This window comes from Heterocephalus glaber, unplaced genomic scaffold (genome assembly GCF_053883595.1).
Source record: "Heterocephalus glaber isolate CG9 unplaced genomic scaffold, H.glaber_assembly_v1.0 deba00001461, whole genome shotgun sequence".
Taxonomy (NCBI): domain Eukaryota; kingdom Metazoa; phylum Chordata; class Mammalia; order Rodentia; family Bathyergidae; genus Heterocephalus; species Heterocephalus glaber.
In genome coordinates, this window is record NW_028258308.1 from 43,791,976 (window position 1) to 43,815,106 (window position 23,131).

The 23,131-nt window shown below is 45.3% G+C and overlaps 1 protein-coding gene across 7 annotated transcripts in view; it reads left to right on the forward strand.

The window, feature by feature from the left end:
* Gpat4 (glycerol-3-phosphate acyltransferase 4) overlaps positions 1-22,648 on the forward strand; it is a 46,985-nt gene extending 24,337 nt beyond the window's left edge. For 2 of the 7 annotated variants that reach the window (XM_004855299.4, XM_004855300.4), the window contains exons 3-13: positions 9,491-9,560; positions 10,114-10,414; positions 11,222-11,296; positions 12,195-12,284; positions 12,465-12,558; positions 13,089-13,204; positions 14,667-14,722; positions 15,164-15,249; positions 18,615-18,743; positions 18,842-18,921; positions 20,899-22,648. In XM_004855299.4, the coding sequence (XP_004855356.1) occupies positions 9,491-9,560; positions 10,114-10,414; positions 11,222-11,296; positions 12,195-12,284; positions 12,465-12,558; positions 13,089-13,204; positions 14,667-14,722; positions 15,164-15,249; positions 18,615-18,743; positions 18,842-18,921; positions 20,899-21,007 (1,206 nt within the window). In that variant the 3' untranslated portion in view covers positions 21,008-22,648. Of the gene's footprint in view, positions 1-7,318; positions 7,622-9,490; positions 9,561-10,113; positions 10,415-11,221; positions 11,297-12,194; positions 12,285-12,464; positions 12,559-13,088; positions 13,205-14,666; positions 14,723-15,163; positions 15,250-16,257; positions 16,454-18,614; positions 18,744-18,841; positions 18,922-20,898 lie in introns of those variants that run through there. The other 5 variants (XM_021236767.2, XM_087217375.1, XM_021236768.2 and 2 more) reach the window with 5 other exon arrangements.
* Positions 22,649-23,131: the final 483 nt, after the last annotated feature.

A 23,131-nucleotide genomic window follows, 5' to 3' on the forward strand; every position in this document is an offset into this window, starting at 1 on the left:
TTTCAGACAAAAGGAATGAGCAGAAGAGGACATTTGAGTCATTTTCTGAAAGATAGAGGAAAATAAATTTCTCAACATATTTTAGAATTTGCCTAATTGTATCATTAAACAGAATCGATTACATTATAAAGGAATTGCTGCTTTCTGGAAGTTGATCTGTGCCACAAGACTTAATATCTAGCCAGGTATTTGGTCATTTAGTTGAAATATCTCTTTTCAGTAGTCCCCAGATCTTCAGGAATTCTTTTCTGCATTTGAAACCAGTTGAGAAATCCACCTGTAATGGTGAGAATAATACAGCATTACTTTGTAGTATGACATCTTACAGTTCTATTTTGTTTTCTTGGCAGTGCTGGGGATCTGATACCCATAGCTTTCTCTTTCTAGGCAAGTGCTCTACCTGTCTTGGAGTTTTTAGAATAATTATTTTCACTTTCCTTTGGTTTCTTAGAATTTTGTTTGGTAGACAGGATAAATATCTACATTTTTTTCAATGAAGAAAAAGACTTAGATTAAGTGAAATATAAGAATGTTACATTACCATGGGAAATGTTTACATCTGTGACATAGAATTGTGGGCTTTATCTTTTTGCCACTTCATATGTTGATAAGAATATTTTTTTCCACATTTAGAACAATTGAGGTGAAATTGACAGAACATAAATATTTTAAAGTAAACAGTTCTGTGCTATTCACTTTTTTCAGTGTTATGCAACCACCGCTTGTCCCATACATCGTCATCACTTCTCAGGGAGCCCTTAGTCATTCAGCAGTTGGTGCCCCCTTCAGCAGTTGGTGCCCTGTTGCATTCTGTCTGATTTATATAGAATTATATAAAAGGTTCCCTTGGTTTCTGGCTTTCAGCTAACATAACTTTTTCAGGGTGTGGGTTGGTACTGGGGATTGAACCCAAAGCCTTTGCACTGAGGTACGTACCAAGCCCTTTTTTTTAAGACAAGATCTTGCTAAGTCACTGAGTTGCCCAGGGTAGGCTCAAACTTGCAGTCCTCCTTTTTTAACTTCTTGGAGTGCTGGGATTACCAACATGTGCCACCAAGCTTGCCTTAACATTGTTAAGGCTTGTCTGTATCAGTATTTTGTGTGTGTGTTTGAATAACATTCTGTGGTGTCTGGCCATGATTTACTTACCTGTTCATCCACTGATGTGCATTGGTGGGCTGATTCCACCTTCTGGCTGGTTGTGAATAGTGCTGCTAGGGAACTGTGTGTGACCATATTTGTTTTACTACCTATTTTCAAGAGTGTAATTTTTGAACACTATTTATGATGGCCCTGGATTTATGGGTATCTAGTCTTCCCTCCTCAGTAAACTGGAGATCAGCAGCACAGGTATTACCTAGGAGCTGGATGAAAATGAAGATCTCAGACCCCCTATAGACCTACTGAAGTAGAATTTGCATTTTAACAACATGCAGGTGATTCCTTTACAAATTAAAATCTGAGTAGTTGGTCTTTTATCTGGCTATTATACTAATACAGTATTTATTTTAATTAAGAAAAGTGATTTCTGTATTTCAGTTGAAGAGAATCTTTAATAGTACACAGAATCCCTGAGGATAATATAACTTAATACCCATACCCTCCTATACCAGGACAAAATTAGAGGAAAAACTGTCAGATTTTTAGGAGACAACAAAAATGATGTCTGGCTTTCATTCAAGTTTATACAAGGGATTAATTCATGAACCTATAGACTTTTTTTTTTTTTTGAGACAGGGTCTCACTATGTAGTTTAGGGTGGGCTTGAATTCAATATGTAGCCCAGGCTGCCTTGGAACTCTGCAATCCTCCTCCCTCAGCCTCCCAAGTGCTGGGATTACAGATGTGTGCCACCATACCCAGTGGAAATTGTCATTTTTAAAACATAATAAATAAGGATTATAGGCCTAGGATTCTATAGTATTTTAACATTTCACTTGGATGACATTGAGCAAGACAGAAAATCTAGAATTCATTTTTATATTCCTTACTCCATTTTAAAAATGTTTCTCCAAAATTAATATTTTAAAGCTAATAGCCAGATAACTTCCTTGTGACCATATTTTTTTAATGTGTGTATTTGTGACTTTTACTATGGATTGCTATGGAAAGTTCATTAAATATTTACTGTTGGGCCAGTCTGTGGGGCATGTAATCTTAATTCATCAGAGAGCACTTGCAGATCTTGAAAATCACTGGTTTGGGTCACAGTGATTTAGAAGTGGTAGTACAGGGCCGAGGATATACCTCAGTGGTGCTGCCGCCTGTCTCGCAAGCGCAAGGTCCTGAGTTCAATCCGCAGTACCAGAAAAAAAAAAGGAAGAAGTGGTAGTGGAAGTTGCAAGTGTATTTGTAATTTCAAGATTAAAAATTTCAATAAATAGGGGATAGAGATGTGGCTCAGTAGTAGAGTGTGTGCCTCGCATGCACTAGGCCCTGGCTTCAGTCGCCAACAACACAAAAAAGTTTTCAAAATATAGATTTATACCTATTTCCTAGAGTTATGTGCCAGGTACCTAAAAGCTTCGCAGCCTGTGTGTGGATCATGCAATACTGAGCTCCACAAACAGCTTCAAGGTAGCTGTATTGCTGCAGTAAGGGGTGGGCTATTGAAAGGACTAATCCATGCCAGCAAGGATATATAGGTTGCTTCTGGAAGAGGGTCAGATCTATCTAGTTTCACCTTGTATTTCTTCTCTGAGTTGATCTTAATGGACAGAAAGAACTGATTGCTACATTTATAAGTGGTAATAAAAGCTGGTACCAAGTCTAAGAAAAGTTATCTATCCTCACATCTGTGAATATATCTAAAATTTACCTATACTTGTGGGTGTTTGTGTAAACCTTTTTAAATTGGGGAATGTCTTAGTTGTTTTGGACTGCTGTAACAAACAACCACAGACTGAGTGATCTACAAAAACCAAATTTATTTCTCAAAGTTCTGGAGGCTGCTGTCCAGTTCTGGGTGCTGGCAGATGAGATTCTATGTCTGATGAGACCAGTTTCCTGGTTCATAGACGTCAGTTTTTGTGTGTCCTCACACGGTACAAGGAATGAGGGCTCCACCTCTGTGACCTTATCACTTCCCAAAGACCTCACCTCCTAATATCACACTGGGGATTCAACATAAGAATTTTGGGAGAAATAAACTTTAGTCCATAGGAAGGAGAGACCTTTATTTTACCTTTGTTAGCTTCTTCCACTTTTTCCTAAATTGGAATGATACAAATCATTTTGTACCTGGAAGAAAGCTCAGAGATTATCTTAATAATATACCTGGGGAAGCATTTGGAAAATACTGTACTTACTTTGGGGCTCTAGCATCTGCATTTAATTGGTCTAGGTGGACATTTAAAAAAATGTCCCAGATGATTCTGGCATCAGTGGTGTCTGATGATTCTAATCCCCCTTCTCCCCCCCAAGCAGACCTACTTAGTGGTTTGTTTCTATTGAATAGGATGTGGTGGGCATGAGGCTATGTGACATGTGAGATTAGGTTAGAAAAGGCAGTGTAACTTCTGCCTGGCTCTTTTGACTGCTTGTTCCTGAGCCCAGCCACTGTGACACGAGGAAGCCAGGCTGTATGTGGGTGTTACAGCTCACTGCCCCAGGAAGGTTTGCATCAGCCAGCATCAGATGCCCACATTGGAGTGAGCAGGCTTCCAAGGATTCCAGCCCCTCGTCTTTCATCCACCCAGCTGTGTGCAGACTGCAGGTCCATGAGCAAAATAAGTAGTGGTGGTGTTTTAAGCTACTGAGTATTGATGTAGTTTGTTATATGGTAATAGTGACCAAAATATATATTAGAGAATTTTAAACATTCATTATTGTTTTATAGCTCGTAACACCTTCGGTTTAATTATATATATATATATATATTGGCATTTAATGTAGCAGTCTACATTCCACTTGGTATTCTTCATAAAGATAATTAAAACTAGATATCTGAATCTGTGCTGTACCTATCTGTATCTCTGTTTGGCAGATCTGTGCAGTCCTGGCTTATCAGCTGGTCTCCCACACTTTCTTCTTTGTAAAGTTACCAGGAGAAAATGTTTGCATACCTGCCACAGGGGAAGGTAGGGAGAATGTGGCCAGATCAGTGCTAGCCTGTCCCTGTTCCAGAGCACTGAGCCCAGTGCAAGTCCTGAAAGTGCTGAGTCACTGAAAACTATAGTGTGCAGACAACAGCATCTTGTTTATAGTGCTTTTCATCCTTTTCTCAGTATTTTTCCTCTACTCAGTAGCAATGCTTATTTTTTAGAGTGGAATTCCTAGGAGTGGACTTTCAACTGGGTGGGAATAACTTGGAAGAAGGGAGAAAAGAAAGCTTAGATATACAGGAAAAAGATAAAAATAAATGACTTGTGTTTTCCTGCAATGAAAGGAATGGACCAGGTTGGATTAGAGATGAGACCCTTGTAGTCCCACAGTGCAGCTCCAAGGCAGATGTTGGAAGAGAGTCCTAGAAACCAGTGATGATTGAGAGGGATTTGGAGACAGGATTCCAGTGGTAGTGGGATTGTAGTGGACAGGCATGCAGTTTTTAGGTCCGGCAGCTCTTAACCTCCAATACTTTTCCTGTGGGATCTTTGAAATTTGACTTTGCTTATTGAACTTTCCGGTATGTTTTTTCATCTGGAGAGTAGGAGTGGTAATTACTGCCTCACATGGTTGTAGGAAAGAGGAGGTGTTAATCACATCCTTGAGTGGATTAAGGATAGACTGGAGGAAAGGAGGTTGATTTGTGGCAAGGAAAGTGACAGGAAGAAGTTTTAGGTTCATATCAAGTCTGTTTTCTTCCTTGGAGACTTTGATGAAGAGAAGTGTTGGGAGTTGATGAATTAAATGTAGCCCTCATTGACTGCCTGCTATGTGCAAGGCACTCATAGAGTGTGCTGGAAGGTGAATATGCAGATGGGTGGGTTCTGGCCCTACCTCCAGAGGCATTTATAGTCCTATACGAGAAACAAATGTGCATGTGGCATTAGAGCAACAGCTGATTGCAGCATGTAGGGAACATTTCTTATTAGATTTGCATTTGAATTAGATATTACAAAGGAAGAGAATAGCACATTGTAGAATTTGGTTAAAAAGTACAGTGTTGTTTAGACAGCACATAGTTTGCTAGAGCAAAAACTTTGTGTGTTAAAATATTGAACATTTCTTTAGGCACTGAAAGTTTTTGATAGGCAAATGCCATGATCAGACTTTGACAGCATTGTTAGATGAAGGCAGAGGAGAAGGGAAGGAAGGCAGTTAAATAGCTGTTGTCTCAGCCTAGGCCAGAGCATATCAGAGTGAAGAAAGGAGGTGTGAGGCAGGAGGTGTTTGTATAGGACAGTGCCACCTGAGAGGAGGATGGCTAGGGCTCAGTGGTGTGGGAGGCATAAGGGAGGGGATGCTAGCGCCAAGCCTGCAGAGGAGCCTCTACAGGTCAGGCAGGGTGTGCTCCCCTCCTCCTAGCATGCTGTGTGCCAGGGCTGCTTGCCTGTGGAATTAAGAATGGGGAGTTGGCACTTGGGTGAACCAGGAGAAAGTTGACATTACTGCCTGCATAGTACATGTGAAGCAGGGGGAGAAGAAAGCTGTTGAAGGGTAGAGTCTGCTTGGGAAATGAAGTTACTGGGTGATCAAGCCTGGTTGGTTTGTTTGGAGACAGGGTTTCACTGTAGTTCAGAGTGGCACTGAACTCACTAGGTAGCCCAGGCTGGCCTCAAACTCACGATGATCTTCCTACCTCAGCCTCCCAAATGCTGGGATTGTAGGGGTGCACCACCATGCCCAGCTTAAGCCTGGCTTTTTAAAGGTCTGGTTCTTTGGTTAAATCTAATCCATGGGGAAATGCAGTGGAAGCTAAGAAGGAAGGGGAGGTTTCTGCTGAGATTATTTTTTGCTGAGACTGTTAGTCCTTACTCTTGTGGTTATGGTAGTTCCTAAATTGTGGTCTTCAACAGAATGAATAACTAGCAAAGTGCCCTGTGGAAGAAGCATCTGCATTTCCCCTGCCAAGGTCTCTATTCAGTTTAATGTTACCTACAATAAGAGTGCAGTGTTGTTTTTTGTGTTTTGTTTTGTTTTATTTTTTTTGGTACTAGGGATCGAACTCAGGACCTTGCAGTTTTGAGGTAGGCACTGGAACCACTGAGCTAAATCCCCAGCCCTAAGAGTGCAGTGTTGCTAATGCCTTTAAATTGTTTTCTTCTCTGGGAGAAGCTGAGAAAGAAGTAATTAAGTAGTCCAATATTGAATAGCCTTGCAAATGGCAGCTCAGATCAGGGGGAAAGAGAGGATTTTTATGGTGAAATGAACTCTGAATTTAGGATTCTTAATTTTATTTCAAATATCTGAAAACTGTATTTCTTAAAGTGATAGCTCAGAGAAGCCAATTGTGTAGTCACAAGGCATTGCTGTTGTGGGCTGGTCTGTGGTATAATGTAAAACATATTTGGTCTTTATGCCCAGTTTCTGCACAGAGCTCCTTTCCCAAGAAATAGTAATGTCTTCTTCACAGTGAGCCCCTTTGAGCATGCCTGAGTTTATACTAATGAGATAACAAGGATTGTCCCCATGTAGCCTCAAGATGGGCCTTGTCACCAGAAAAGCCAAGTGATAAGAAGGCTGGAATTTTCAGCCCATCTGCCAATCTCTGGGAAGGTGATACCTGGAGTGTAAATTCTGTGGCACTCTGTAAAAACTGAAGTAAGATTTGATAAACTGGGTTCTGGGACAGTGCCGTGCCCACAAAAGGCCTGGAATCTGCGCTTCCCCACCCTGGTACCTGTCTTCCGTATCTCTTATATCTGGCTTGTCCTGAGTTGTAGCATTTATAACAAATCATAAATGTGAGTGAAATATTTGTTTCCCTGAGTTCTGCAAGACATTCTAGCAAATAATCATATCCAAAGAGGTGGTTGTGGAACAGTCAGTCATAATTAGGGATTTGTGATTGGTGGGTGGCTCATATGGAATTGTGTTATAGGACTGAACCCTTAACCTGTGGTTTCTGGGGCTATCTCCAGGCAGATAGTTTCCGAATTCAGTTGAAGGAGGATACCCATCTGGTGTCCAAGGAAGATTTACTTGGTGTGTGGGGGTATCCCTCCATATCTGGTGTCCGAAATGAGGTTTGTGAGTAGTGTGGAGAAAACAAAGTGTGCCTTCCCAGGCCTCTCCTTTGCCTTCTTTAGGGTGCGAATAATGCAGTGCACTGATCAGTCTTTCTTCAGCAGGCTGTTCCCAAGCTTGGCCAGCTGCCCCAGACCTCACCTCTTGTCCCTTACCCTTGTGACTTTGGATAATTTTTTTTTAAATGCAGAATCATTTTTTAATATCCTGACATTTGAAAACCAGAAGGCCAAAGGGAATGAGGTACAACTACTAACAGGAAGCCAAGGGATGTCTGCTGCTGCTACTGAGAAGTTCAGGAGACCCTGTCCAGTTAAATCAGCAGCTCACAGCTGCCCTCAGGTTTACATAGTGAAGCATTCCTTCGGCTTCTGGACTCATCCTCAAGAGGCTTGGTTTCAGCCGGGCGTGGTGACACATGCCTGTAATTCCAGGACTTGGGAGGCTGAAGTGGGAGAATCACTGCGAGTTTGAAGCCAGCCTGCACTACATAGTGAGTTAAAGGCCAGTTTTAAATAGAGACCCTGTCTTAAAAAAAAAAAAGGCCTGATTTCATAAGTCACTTGTCTTGCAATCTGAGGTATCTGCATTCTCAGTATGGAATCAAGTACTGCATTTCTGTTCAGAATTACTCTTGTAATACCAGTGCAGGGTCCTGGTCAAAATGTGAACCCCAAATGTTAGGTGAGTGACCTGGGCTTGTTGTAAACTGTTAGCCTTTTCACCTTGTTACTAGTTCCAGAAAAATCAGGTGGAATTTTATTTTAGAAATTATATTAACTTTTTTTTTCCTCTCTAAAAAAAAAACATCCAAGGCCAGGGATTTAGCTCAGTGGTTCCAGTGCCTGCCTCGCAAGTGCAGGGTCGCAGGTTCAATCCCCGGTACCAAAAAAAACAAAAGACAAAAAACAAAATTAAAAAGAACATCCATACAGTGACCCAAAAGATAACAACACCTGGACCTCTAAACTTTGGAAAATAGATGAGTTTTCTTGTCTTTGACCCTTCTTTGAGTGGGTGACACTGAGCCACCCTTTTTTTCTAGACAATGGCATTTGAAGAACTTTTCAGATGAGGTCATTTCCTGATTAAACTCAGGTCCTAATTTTGGCTTTGCTAGACCTCACAGAGCTGTCTTACTGATACTTCAGACTCTGCCAGCAGGCTCTACCCCAATGCCTTGATCTATGTGCATTTTGTTGTCATGGCTTCATAGGGTTCTTTCCCACCTTACATAACTGGACACAGAAGTTTGAAAAGATATCTTTCCAGATCTCTACTATTTCCTTGATTTACTGTGAATTTTTTCTTTTTTGGTGGTATGGGAATGAAACCCAGGGCTGTGTGCATGCTAGGCAAGTACTTTAGCACTGAGCTACACCTCTGCCCCTGCCTTGACTCAGTGACATAACTTTATGTTCATTGCTAACATTCCAGCGGGGAGTGAGTGAACTAGCTTGTTTTACCCCTCATCATGTGATAGTGGAAGGACCCAGCTTCTGGCTCCCGTTTACTCCAGTTTGAAGGGTTTTAATGAAGGTAGAGAGCTCCAGGGAAAACCTCTTTTTTTCTTCTGGTCTTCCAGAGTCCATGGACTTAATTTTGGTGCCTCACATTTCCAAGTTCTGTCACATACACAATATCCTTTGAACCTACAAAATAGGAGGTTGAGATACTGTCTTGTCCTGTTTTTCAGATAAAGAAACCAAGATTCTGAGATTTAGGATAAGTTGCCTAAGGATCATAGCTAGTGAATGTTCTTTTGTTTGTTTGTTTGTTTTTGGTACTGGGGATTGAACTTGGGTCCTTGCACTTGCAAGGCAGGTGGCAGAACCACTGAGCTAAATCCCTGGCCCTAGTGAATGTTAAACTTGGGAATTGAACATGGATTTTTCAAAATCTCCAAGTAGGGTATTTTCCCCCTTAGGCTTTGAAGCCAATCCCAGGTCTTTCTATATTAAAGTTGTGGGTTATTCCTATTACTATCTAGACATACATTAAGCCTTTTTTGTCTTGAAAACTAAAATGACTGCTTTCTTGGAATAATTTGGTGGTGGGCAGAGGGTGCGTCAGGTGGGCAGAGGTTGGAAGGATGTGTGGTATGATGTTGCCAGTTGCACAGAGTTCCTTAAGTGTCACAGACAGAGATTAGGGCAGTGAGAAGAAAGGCTGGAGCATCTAACTTTTTGGGCTGTGTGAGTTTCTGTCTTGGGCTCTGCTAATCCAGAGGGCTGCTTTGGGACATGCACATCCCTTTGGTAAAGGTGGCTTGACAGATTGAGACTCACAGATGGAAATGGAGGTGCTCACTGCCTGAAAAGGATCTCATTCTTGCTCCTGTGTTTTGCCATGTCCCCCTCAGTGGGCTACCTTGAGAATGGAAAGAGGAGCCAAGGAGAAGAACCACCAGCTTTACAAGCCTTACACCAATGGTAAGATTGAGTCTTGATCTTAGAATAGAAGGGTCCTTTGAAACATGTTCATTCCTTAGTGCTTTTTATTTGCATGCTGTCTTGGTCTATTTTCTGTTGCAAAGGTGGATCCCTTAGGAAAAAAAATGTTTATTATATTAGGCTCACAGTTCTGGTGAACACATTGAAGGAGCAAGCATGTGAAAAGAAAAAAAGGGAAGGTGGGGTGGGTTCCTTGGTAAGAGATCAGGGAGGGACCAGGCTTGCTCTTTTATAAAACCACCTGATCTCAGGGGAACCTGTCCACTCCTCCAGACCTATCCTACTCGAATGGCCAGTGTTTTTCCCTTCACCAGGGCAGTGTCCCTCCACTAGGCCCCACCTCTCAGAGAGCCACTGTATCTCCACCTCACTGGGGACCAGGTATTCAGCTCATGAACCTCTGGGGTACACACTCAAACCATACCCGAACCACAGCATGCACATACTCTCTGCTGCCCACACTGGTGCCTGTGCCCTGTTTCTATATGCTCTCCCCCAGCATGCTGTTTGACAGGGGCATTCTCTTTTGCAGGAATCATTGCAAAAGATCCCACTTCACTAGAAGAAGAGATCAAAGAAATTCGTCGAAGTGGTAGCAGTAAGGTTCTGGATAATACTCCAGAGTTTGAGCTTTCTGACATTTTCTACTTTTGCCGGAAAGGAATGGAGACCATTATGGATGATGAGGTGACAAAGAGATTCTCAGCAGAAGAACTGGAATCCTGGAACCTGCTGAGCAGAACCAATTACAACTTCCAGTACATCAGTCTTCGGCTAACTGTCTTGTGGGGATTAGGAGTACTGATTCGATACTGCTTCCTTCTCCCACTCAGGTGAAGACTGGGCCTGGTTGGGGCAAAAAACAGAGTTCTTCCCAAGCCCGATGCATAACCTGTCTCTCCCCCTCTCCCTTCCCCTTCCCTTTCTTCCTTTCCTTCTTCTTCTCCCTCTCCCTCTGTTATGCTTTCCCAGTTTAGAAAGGTAGTGTTTCTTTACTGGCCAGTCCATCTGACTCTTGGAAGGATGTACTGGTGATTATCCTTTCTTTAAAGGCCCTTGGAATTCTCTGCATATCAGACAGAAATAGTTGGATTTCTTGGACACCTTTTACTTGTATAGATGAGCTAAACAAAAGGATAGGGAACATCATGTATGTCCAGCTACTCCTCCTGCCATAACTTTCTTCCTCAAGCTTGCCTCTCAGATACAGAGGCAATATTGAGGTCTCTTGAGTTTTCTGTGCCATGTGCTTTTCTCAGTATGTCTTGCCAGATGCTGGTACCTTCAGGCTCTGCCTCCTGTTGCTTCCCAGAGTTGCTTCACTTCTGCCAGGGTGTGATGCCAAAGGGAAGGATGTACAGCAGGGCAGGGGTGCCTGTGGACAGCATAGCCAGCATTAAGGCTTTCCTGCTGCTCTGGCTATCTCATGCTGGAGGACATGGTTGACAGCTGGGAGGCTGAGCTCACTGTCTGTTTGGAATCTGAGTGACTGCTGGTTCTGATAGACCTGCTCCCATTCTGCGTTAGTGCTCTTGTCTAGCTCTCAGGAGACTGCATCGTGGGAGGTAGTGTTCATGAGCCCTACTTAATGTTTTTTGCACACTTACTTTGTATACCTGGATTGCTTTGTCTTCTTACAGGATAGCTCTGGCGTTCACAGGGATTAGCCTTCTGGTGGTAGGCACGACCTTGGTGGGATACTTGCCAAATGGGAGGTGAGTAGAGTGCAGGTATCCATGTGACACTCAGTTCTGGAAGGGTAGCTCTTGTTGAAGGCTAGGCTGCCCCTTTGAATACTAACCCAAGCCACAGCATTTTAGGTGACTCCCAGGTAATAATGGCATCAGTGGTCAAGCCTTTTATTTTGTGACTGATCTTGGTCTATGACTGTTCTTTCTGCTCTCTGGCCCTTATATTTCCATTTTTAAAGACCAAAAGTCAGAAACCACAACATGTAGAGTCCAGGGCCCAAATGTTAACAAATTTTTATTTTTGTGTTTTTGTTTGTTTTTTGAGACAAGGGTCTTTCTGTGCATTGCAGGCTGGCCTGGAACTCACAGCAATCCTCCTCCTCAGCCTACCAAGTAGTACTGGGATTACAGGCATGCGCCCTCACGCGGGCAAGATGTTAACAGATTTTAACATGTTTAGTTTTGAGCATTCTGCTAGGTTGATAAACTGGTGAGGATAAGGAAGAGAGTAAGGTTTTTAAAAGTGATTTGGAATGTAGGTAGGCTTTGTCTTTTTTTTTAAGGAAACTGCTCCCTGGGGAAGTTCTTGAGCCAGCAGACCTCTGCTGTGCTGGGTTTGCTCAGGAGGCTGGACTCCAGCCTGGCCTGCCTAAGGACTGCCTCTGGGGTAGGAATCTAGGAATCTAGCGCCCCTGTATGGGGAGTTCTAGGGTTGCGGATTCTCAACCATTGATTTAGGTTAGCAAATATCATCACATTGTCATTTCTTTGTTTCCTCATTGTGAACATAAAAATGCTAATATATCACCATATGCACTTATATTTGTAAAAGTGTTGCAGATTGCTCAGTGGTGGGAGTTAGCAATTTGTCCTGACTTCCTTTATGTGAATCACAATCCCAAACCTGCTCCTGTCGTTGCAGGTTTAAGGAGTTCTTGAGTAAACATGTTCACCTGATGTGTTACCGCATCTGCGTGCGAGCCCTGACTGCCATCATTACCTACCACGACAGGTGAGGGGGCTTGGCATTGATGCAGCATGAGACACGGTGGCCAGAGCACCACCCACCTGCTTGGTCCAATGGGAAGGGCCAGCAGGGATTAGCTCTTGTAGATTGTATGCTCGGAGTTAGTTCCAGATGAATAAAGGTTTCACACTAATTTTTGTTGCTTACAATACATTTTACACCTAGGAAAAACAGACCAAGAAATGGCGGCCTCTGTGTGGCTAACCATACATCTCCTATTGACGTTATAATTTTAGCCAGTGACGGCTATTACGCCATGGTGAGTCTCTCTTTTCTTGAGGTAGGACTTTGTACGTTAGGGCCGGAGGCTTCTGGACCTTTCACAAAACACTTTCTTAAGGTTATAAACCTGTGGACATGATTTTACATGTGTGCCAAACACTTCTTACTGCCTTGGGGAATGCCTTGGGACTGGGCTAGGAGATGTTCTGAGCAGACTGAGAGCAAAGTGAGGCTGGAGATGGCCCTCAAGGTGCCCTGAGGACTGGAGGTGCAGGGACGGGGGAGACTTGGGCATGTGAAATCCCTTGGAGAGGGGCATCTTATTCAAGGAGTCACTCAACTTTATCATTTTGTTTTAGGTTTTCAGTTGTCATTACCTATCTGGCTCATCACTATTAAAAGAGAAATTTAGGGTTTGGGAAGGCTTAATTGTGGTTTCCTAATAGTGGGAAGTCTAGAGTTAACAGTGATATTTGAGAGCGAGACATCAGGGTGTGTATTTTGTGGGATCTGGGGGGATTTGTGGGAGGTGGCCTTACTACTCATTTTTGTTTTGTCTGAGACCAGGTGGGTCAAGTGCACGGAGGACTCATGGGTGTGATTCAGAGAGCCATGGTGAAGGCCTGCCCCCATGTCTGGTTTGAGCGGTCCGAAGTGAAAGACCGCCACCTGGTGGCTAAGAGGTAAACAGACAAGGTGCTGCTCTGTTTGCCCAGTTCCAATAAGCAGAAAACGTAGTAGTTGAGGCGTCCTTAGAATTAGAATGTTTTCTACACTGAGCCTGTACTGTTCTTGTAACACATTTTCCCCTGAAACATGGAATATAAAATAGAAACCTGAGTATTGTTTACCTGCTTACTAAATTTCATTGTACCTATTCCAGCAAATATGAACTTCCATTGCTATTAGAAATCTCAAAATAGATTCATTATCACAAACAAAAACAAATATAAGGCAGCAGAACAAAGTGCTACACTGTTCTCATTTCCAGTGTGAACAGTGGAAGGACCCTTGTAGTCTACAGAAAGACGTCAGGCTTTTATACAGACTAGGGAACCCCCACTAAATTCCCTTTCTCTCAGGGACAGAGGTTTGAGCTTGGGAGGGACCGGAGGTCTGTCCATCTGTTTTCTGTAACTATAACAATATCTGAAACTGAGTAATTTATAAAGAAAACCTGTTTGGGTTTACAGTTCTGAAGGGTAGAAAGTCTAACATTGGGCAACCACGTCTGGCAAGGCCCTTGTGCTTTGTTGTAACATAGCAGGAAAGCAGAAGAGCAAGCAGGTGTATGCAGAAGAGACAGAACACAGCCAGCTGTGGTGGTGCACACCTATTTTGCCAGCTACTCAAGAGCCTGAGAAAAGAGGATCACAAGTTTGAGCCTAGCCTGGTCAACTTAGCAAGACCCTGTCTCATAAGAGCTAGGGATATAGCTCAGTAGTAGAGTGCTTGCCTTCCATGCATAAAGCCCTTGCTTAATAACAATTCATTCCTGAGGAAACTGAAACAGTTCCATTGGAACTATCTTAATCTCTCTTAATGACCCAATCATCACTTCAAGACTGTATCCCCAGTGCCACCATAATGACTATTAAATTTCATCATGAGTTTCTGAGGGGACAAGGTCCAGCTCACAAAGGTTTATTAAGGGTGCTGTGTATGAGGTCTGATGGCAGCTGCCTCCTTTAGATAGTACCAGGTCTGAGCAGCAGTGTCCTCTTGTGTTCAGACTAACACATTCTCGATAAGGCTATCATTTCTGTGTCTCACTGCCCTGTCAGGTGGCTGTGATTTGAACATGTTACGTTTCTGCCAGCTTGAACCACCAGCGGTACATGAATGATTGTCCCATCAGGTGGCATAAGCTGCCCTGTCCCAACAGTCATGTAGGTACCACCCGTGGTTCAAGCCAGCAGGAACATGTTAGTACTGAATTGAATAATTACATGAATTAAATAGTGGCCGTCTAATTTTCTCTGCCCTTATGAATTTTTTCTTTATGAGCTTTAAGACTGCATTTCTAAAGGACACAGATTTGTTAACTTGCTTTTTATCTGTCTAAACAAGTGTCACATATGCATACTGGTAATGATGGTGAGCATGAGGTTGTCTGACCCCTAATTGTATTTTTTTGTTTTGAAGACTGACTGAACACGTCCAGGATAAAAGCAAGCTGCCTATCCTCATCTTTCCAGAAGGTAAGAGCCTTTGGGGAGGCCAGTCCCTCGGCCTTTGTTGGGGTTCTCTTTGTCTACTGGGTGTAAAACTAGTAACTCGGGAGATGGAGAACCTGGTTGAAGAGCTCATAGTGAGAGCTTCAGCAGGAGTGCCTTCTGTGGCTTTGCTGATGACAGGCCTCTCAGCTTTCTGCAGGGCTCTCCCCAGTCCTGCTGAGTCCAGCAAGGGTCCCTGGCCCTCACCTCAATCGGTGTGTGTTAGTCAGGGAAAGTGGCCTGGAAAAGGAGAAGAGGCAGAGGGACAGCATTTTGCCAATTCTCAAGTGTTCATTTGTAAGTTAGGGTGGTGACTCCTGTTTGAGGAGCCATTCAGAGTTTTTATTATTTAGGGTTGAAGAAATTCCTACTGTTTGGGGTAGAGGATCAGAAAGAAATAGCATTTTGGTCTCTCCTGTATTTTAGGTACCTGCATCAATAACACGTCAGTGATGATGTTTAAAAAGGGAAGTTTTGAAATTGGAGCCACAGTTTACCCGGTTGCTATCAAGGTACGCGGCCTCTGAGGACGCACACTCACTGTCGTCATATCATGGCTGAGGAGAATGGGGTGCAGCAGTGAGTGCGAGGGCTGCAGCCCAGCAGCAGCTGCTCCTCCCACAGAGCACCAGAGCTGGGCGCTGCGAGCCTCGGACTGGGGAGGAGAGTGCTAATGGCCGCAGCCCCGTCTGAGAGGCCTAGGCAGGATTTAGAAGAGGAATAGCCAGGTGCCCACCCACGACCAGTTTTGGAAAGTGGCACACCCCTCCTGAGCTCTGCCTTTATTCCCTCATTCTCTGTGCAGATGTGCTCCCAGTGGGTTCATTGGAGAGGAGAGGGGAGGGCAGTGAGCCTCGATGGGTCCTTTCATGGCACAATGGCGCAGACAGCCCCGCTGCCTTGGGTGTGGAGTCATCTCCCATCATGCCAGCCCATAGCATGGAGAGGGCCCTCCACATTGCTCGCATCTGTCCCCGCCTTTCAGGACCTTGGCCTCCCCCTCCAGCTCCCTGGAGAGCAGTCAGCTGCACTGCTTCCCTCCTCCTTCTCGGCCCTTCACATCCATCTGGTTTCATTGTAGATTCATGATTCCTGAAAGAACAGCCTCACACTCGATCCTTCCAGCCATAGACTGTTGTCAGTCGGGTTAGAGTGCCTGTGCCAACGTCTCAGGCAGGGCAGGCCACACAGCGGGCACACATGGAGCGTCCTTCCCAAGGCCCGCCTGCTGCGTGCAGAGCACCCGTGGAGATGTCTGCACTGTGTGTCACCTTCCTGCACAGTTCGGGGAGTGCTTTCCTCCTGTTAGGCTGCTCTCCACCCATCAGTTTGTCAGAGCCCTGGGTCATAGATAACAGGCAAGAATTGACGGCAGGCTGACAGCCACTGGATGAAGGCTGCCCGAGCTGTGGGGATGGTGTGTCGGGGCAGAGGGGACACTGGCAGGGCTGCGGGGCTGTACTTGTGGGGAGTGGCATGTGCGTCCTCCAAATGCCATCTCCCCTTCTCGTGTGGTGCAGGTCAGGTATTCACCGCAGGTGGTAGTCACCTTGTTGCTAGGATGGAATACCTGATGTACACAAAGGAGGGGAGGTTTCTCTTGGCTCATAGTCCGTGGTTGGCTGGCATGAAGACAGAAACATGATGATGGAAGGCTGCTCACCTGATGGAAGCCAGGAAGCAGAGTGAGACCAAGAGCCAGAGAGGAAGGGCCAGGTACAAGAATACCTCCCCCTGGTCACGCTCACCATGGCTGCTTCCTCCAGCCAGGCCCACCTCATCAGAGCACATTCAGCTCCCATGCTCTTCCCTTTTCAAAGGCCCCTCTGCACCCGTGAACCTTGGCCAAACCATAACTCTGCACAGGTGTGCTGAGCTGCTAGAGGGCAGCCCTCTGTGCCTGCACCAGCCTGCCAGTGTCCCCATTTTCACTGTAGCTAGTCAGGGCAACCCTCGATGTGGGCGTGATTCCTACCCACTGTTGGAACATGGACCCTGCAGGGGGGTCCCCTCCAAAGTAAAAGGCCTATAAAATTCACATCAATTTTCATTCGGATAGAGCTCACGCCCTATAGATGCTTTTCTAATTTGGGGAAACCCTCACTGGTAACTGCACTTGGCTAGCCTTAGTAACAGCCTACTACATCTCCATCAAACTTAAGTCATTGTCAGATTTTGAGGAACATATTGTTATTTTGAGCATTTGCCTTGTTTTTATGTATAGTGTCTGCTCTGTGTAAAAGGCAGTATTAACCCTAAACAAATGATCCTCACAGCACCAAAATTTCTATTCATATCATGCTTTATAAAATATAGCACCACTTTCTTTTTATTTTATTAAGAAAGGATCTTACCCAAGGTAGCCTCAGCCTCCTGGGTAGCTGGGCTCTAGGCATGCATCTCTTTGTAATTGTACAGTTGGCTTAGTTTAAAACACTTTTCTCTTACTTATTTTTGGTATTATAAATTCATTAAGCCCCTACAATTAAATCTAAATTTTTTGTGTTTTTTTTTGTTTGTTTTGGTGTTGGGGATTGAACCCAGTGGTTTGTGCATACTAGGCAAGCACTCTACCAGCGAGCTACACTCTCAGCCCCTCTTAGTTTCTATTATTAAATCCCATGTCTATTTCTGTAATTAAAAGCCATAATCCCAACATACTTACCCACATTTTATTTTGAGAATCATAAAACTTAGGCCAGAAAAGCCTAAGAGATGACACAGTTGAGATCCAACCTCACCCCAACCTGAAGTGCAAGATTCTGCACAGCACCTTCCCTACCTGCTGTTCACTCTTTTGCTGGGAAAGACATTTCCTACATATGAGGGATAAATCTCAAAATTCTGTGTCTGATCTTTCTAAGTCCTTGCTCTGTAGTTGCACAGAGTCAATGTTTAATGCCTTGTCTGCAGTCCCCTTTCAGACAGTTAATAATAGTCCTGTGTCACTTTTAGGCAGCCCCTTGGGGTCAGGTCCTTCTGCTGCCTCTCCAACACCACATCTCCCACCAGGCTTACCTATTACTGGAATTGCTGTTTGATGAGAATGAGGGCCCCACCACATCTACAATTCCCACAAAGTGCCATTGAAATAGCCTTTGCCTCTTACTATTAGAATCATTGATGAACAAAGAAGTCTGAGGTGGCTGCTTCCTGGTTGGAAATACATTGCCTGCATGGTTGAGGCCTCATGAGCCTATTGGTGTGTGACCATTTGCAGGTGAATACTAATGACTCAAACAAAAGATCTTCCTGCCTGAGCAGATAACTTGCTTATTAGAATGGTAAATACAGAACTATATCACAAGCTCATTGTTTCCTGCTCAGTCTGGGATACCAGAAAGTTACAAAAAGGGTTCTTAGCTGTATAAGAAAATGCCTTCACATAGGGCAGTGGTGGTGAACCGATAGCATACACACCACAGCAAGCTGTTATCACTGGAAGCTGTAAAAGGTTTCCCATCGCTGACGTAGGGGAAGGACATGACACATATTAATGAGTGGCTGACATGTCAGAGATGTAAGAGGGGAGGGGTAGATGAAGCAAGAATGGCAAGATGTTGCTATTTGTTGAGTCTGGGGAATGGGTATGTTAACCCATCCTCTCTGTTGCTGGCTATGTCTGAAAACTTCAGTAACAGTGCACGTGTCTGTGAGTGAGATGTGGGCTAACCAAAGAAGGAGGACTTTTGCTTGAGTATGGCTGTTAGGAGAGGCCTCCTTGGTGCTCTGCTGTAAGGCTGGGGCAGTCAGATTAGCATGGCTGGAGGTCAGCACCACCTGGGTGCCGGGTTGCTGCAAAAGCTCCCATTATGCTGCTGCCCCCGTGGGCCAGTCCACACACATTCAGAGCTGCCCGCTTCCCACTGTGTTGCAGTACGACCCTCAGTTCGGCGATGCCTTCTGGAACAGCAGCAAGTATGGGATGGTGACATACCTGCTGAGGATGATGACCAGCTGGGCCATCGTCTGCAGTGTCTGGTACCTGCCTCCCATGACCAGAGAGGTAGGTGCTCCAACCACAGACTTCAGTATGTGATTGCATGCATGTAAGGGTCGTGAGCCTGGGCAGAGTGATCTCGTTTTATTTATTCTTTGTTACAGAAAGATGAAGATGCCGTGCAGTTTGCCAACAGGGTGAAATCTGCCATTGCTAGGCAGGGAGGGCTGGTGGACCTGCTGTGGTGAGTACAGAGCCTGCTGTGGAGAAGAAGCTCTGGCTTTGGTGAGGGAGTGGTTTATCTCCTTTCTCCTACATCTAACTCAGAGTGCCCTGTGCTGCCTTGGCCTTGGGAAACATGGGGTCAAGCAGTTGATTGAGGAACTTCTCTGGGCTTTGTCTGCCAGGGCACCCAGAGGCTGTTCATCTGAACGTGATTGGGAAACCTCCGAGGAAAAGGGGCCTCCTCTGATCTTGGTGCATTTGGCAAAATTGGACATTCCTTAGACAAAGGGCTTTTTTTAAACTTTGTTTTGTTAAGTTTTGGTGATACTGGGGAATGAACCCAGGGTCTTTCTTTGCACCTACCTACAGCCTGGCCCTTTGTTTAGTATATGTGCTGCCAAAGCGAGCACAGCCTGGCCCTTTTTTATTCTTTGAATCAGGGTCTTGATAAGTCACTAAATTGCCCAAGCAAGCAATTTAGGCTTAAACTTGCCATCCTCCTGCCTCAGTCTTCCAGAGTGCTGGGATTACATGTGCCACTGTTCCTGATTGAAAAAACTGATTTGTTGCACTTATCTTGTTACCTCTTAGAGCAGAAGTTGACAGGTTTTTTCTCTGAGAAGTGGTAATCTTTTATGCTTTGGGGGCCCTGTGATGTACACTGCTGCTACTTATGCCCTTGGAGTAGCAGGAGAGAATGCAGGAACAGACAAGTATGGCTGTGTCCCAATAAAACTTTATTTATAAGAACAGATGCCAGGCTAGATTTGGCCCATGGGCTATAGTTTACCTCTCCTTGTCCTAGAGACTGAGATAATACACTCCATATCCCAGCAGGTGGGTAGGGATGGTGCTGGTTCACTGCTTTCCTGCACTCAGGCCCCTAGGCTAAGTGGGATGTGGGTGGATGCTCTGGCAGACACTCTGTTCTCACACCAAGCTGTACATTCCTGGATACTAGCGTGGCACTTGAACCATGGCCTTTTAAGCACATGGATGTTTACTGAGCACTTACTCTACTGGCTGCTGCTGCTGCTGCTGTTGTTGTGTGTGAGGATCTTGTGTCACCTGCATGGAAATGCCATGAGTGTGAGATTAGTTATTCTCACTTAGGTTGAGAAAATGAAACAGAAGTTTAGTCACTTTCCAGAATCACAGAGTAAGCACTGGAGCTGGGTTTTGAATCCAGGTCAGACATGCTTTTAAAGCTGGAAAGTTACCCATTTCTCCATGTCTTTGTCCCCAGGGTCTTAAAAAAAAAAAAAAAAAAGCATAGCTGCTTTTAAAAACATGTCTTTCCCATGGGTCTTGAAGGGTGAAGCAGACAGAAAGCAGCCTTTGGTGTTCACAGGGCATTGAGGGTGAGATAATTCTAGAGTTTTGGCGAGGAGCTGGGGTGACAGGTGCTGGGGTGGGCCTGGGAAGGGGAAGCCCAAGTCCAGATGGTGTACATGGGGATATTGCAGAGGTCTAGGGATGGTGAGGCCAGCCTCTGAAAGCAAGCCAAGGCCTTCTAGCTTCAATTACTTCCATCCCCTGAACATAGAAGAAATGAGAACCTGCATTTCACTGGGAATGTGACCTACCCTGCACAGAGCCTTTCAGCCCCCAGCATTGCAAAAAAGAACTTGCATTTATTTCTTCTGCTGTTGGTTCTTTGCATGAATTTGAACTTTACAGATTACATTTAACAATTTTACAGATTCACTGCATCTCAGTATTTATTAACACTGGCTCCCCTCCCACCATGCTAGAATGCCTCCCTGCCATTTGCAGGGCTAAGGTGAGTATCAGAATCAGAGCAGAAAGGAAGTTAGGGTTCTCTGCGGGTGTAAGCAGAGCCCGTGGTGGCCCATCCTGATGCAGGGCTGCAGAGCCAGTTATACTTGTTTTGGCCCTGTCTTTCTTGATCTTTGAGAGGTGCAGTTGATGCATCTGCCATGATGCAAGGTGGCTGGGAGCCTTCTCTGCTCTTACATGGCCTTTCTCTCCTAAGGGATGGCGGACTGAAGAGGGAGAAGGTAAAGGACACATTTAAGGAGGAGCAGCAGAAGCTGTACAGCAAGATGATTGTGGGGAACCATGAGGACCGGAGCCGCTCCTGAGCCCAAGGGCACGCTGGTGGGAACCACCTGCCCAAATCCTGGCATTTGAGCCAGCTGGAGCTGTTGCCTCTGCTGCCACCACTACTCCTGCTCCCACCTCCTTCCAGACTCAGGCCCCGGGCTGTTCTGGATCCTAGGACCCTGGCCTTAGAGCTGCATGGGTCCCTGTGCTCGGGCCAGCTCGGCCTGTCCTCGCTGTCTGTAGCGAGTACTACTGGGTGTTGCTGCCCGGGACGAGATGCCTTCTTGTTCCTTTTATAGTACGTCCTTTGGAGGAATGCCATTAAAGTCTGCTCTCCACCTGAGCATGTCGTGTGGAGCTGAGCAGTGTGAGGTTAAGCACACTCCCTCTTAGGACGCCCCAGTCCTGGGCCTGTGTGGGGAAAGCTACCCCTCTCTGGGAGTGGCACTGCCCAGGGTCTGGCCCCGCCTTGGAGCTCCGACTTGATGAGAACTGCTGCAGTCCGTGGGGTGTTCAGCAAAAGAAGTTTGAAGTTCTTGTGTTACTCCTTGTTTGGAAGTCAGCAGGCATGATAGGAGAGGCCAGTAGGCCACCAGCTGGTCTGTGGTGAAAGCCAGGAATTATTTTGTGTTCAGACTCCAGGCTAAGCCCGAATTCCCTGTGTGACTTGCTCTTTGTTTAACTGTGCCTCAGTTTCCCCATCTGTAACACGAATCAGGCGGGGGAAGGTGGTGACTCCTACCTCACAGGGTTGTTGTGGGGACTCAGGTGCTGCGTGAGTGAAGGACATGTCATGTGCAGTGTCACAGGTCCAGGTCCAGGGAAGGTGCAGGACAAGGCCTGAGCTCAGCTGCTGCACAGGGCTCTGGACTTGTGGTTGTGAGTAATAAAACATGGCCGTAGTCCTGAGCATGTGTTTCTTCTACTTGGCTTCTGCACTGAGCCTCGTGTCACTCAGGAGCTAGGCTTCTCCCACCAGACATCTGCACGTCTCTGACATAGACAGGTATGTCTACAGACTGGAGGCGAGTGAGGTCCTGAGTCCTGGAGGTGGGGTGGGGAAGGTGTGGGGCAGTGGGATCTCTGACTGGGTCCAGGAGGCAGGGGAGTAGTGGGATCCGGGAGAGGGTTGGCACGGGAGGCCCAAGAGGTGGGTATGAGCACACAGGGTCTCCCCACAGCCAAAAGGTAAGCTGCCGGCTTCATGGGCACCTCAGAATGAAGGCAGATCCAAACTGAGACAGCTCTTATGGATCCTTGCTTTGGGGTCCACTGATTTCTGATCCTCATCGGAGTTTCCTCAGCCTAGTTTATCCTGTCTTTCCCTCCTTGGGGGCAGGCACGATACCCTTCAGGACTCCCTCCTGCCATGGGGAGTGTCACATCTCCCAGCTGCCCCCTGGCGTGAGGTGAGGGATGTGCTGGGAGTGAGGCCCAGCCTGAAGCTGCAGATCCACATCACCATCATGCTTGAGGACCTGTCCTGTCTGAACCTGGTGTCACTTGCCCGCACTGCCTACTGCCTGCCACCTCTTCACACAGCCACCCATTTCCTCTTACCTGCCCCTTTGCTAGCCAGTGGAAAACTTCTCACAAAAACACTCATGACTGTAAGAGCAGCCTCTTCTGAACTGTTTTGTGGAATGTTGAAGAATAAAAAGCAGTTTTCAGCTCTTGTAGGAGGTGATGTTTGTAGTGTTTCATTGCTAACTGGAATGATCTTTCAAAATTGGTCTTAAAGGTCTAAAGAAGTTCTAAAACTTCTATGCATGATCTGTTGTATTTCATTGTTTGCATAGATTGTTTTTGTTTTTATGTGTCTCACATTCTGCACACCCATTCCTAATTCAGGCTCATCCTACTGCTTCATCCTTTTCAACTGGGATCTTGAAGGCCCCAAATTGCCTATAAGTCAGAATATTTGGTTTGGGAGTACTGAGTTGCTAAAACCTCACAATGCTTTGAAATAAAGCAATGTGAGGTACAAGCTGTGCTCACACTTGTTTTCCAGCTGGAACAAGGATGAGCTTTGAGTAAAACCAAGAGATGATCATTGGTGGAGTGAGCACTGTCCCTTTGCTGTGTTGTTCTCTGTGTTTGTGACCTGATTCATAACTAGCCATGTAGGTTAGGTGGCCTCAGACCTTCACACCTCTGACAAT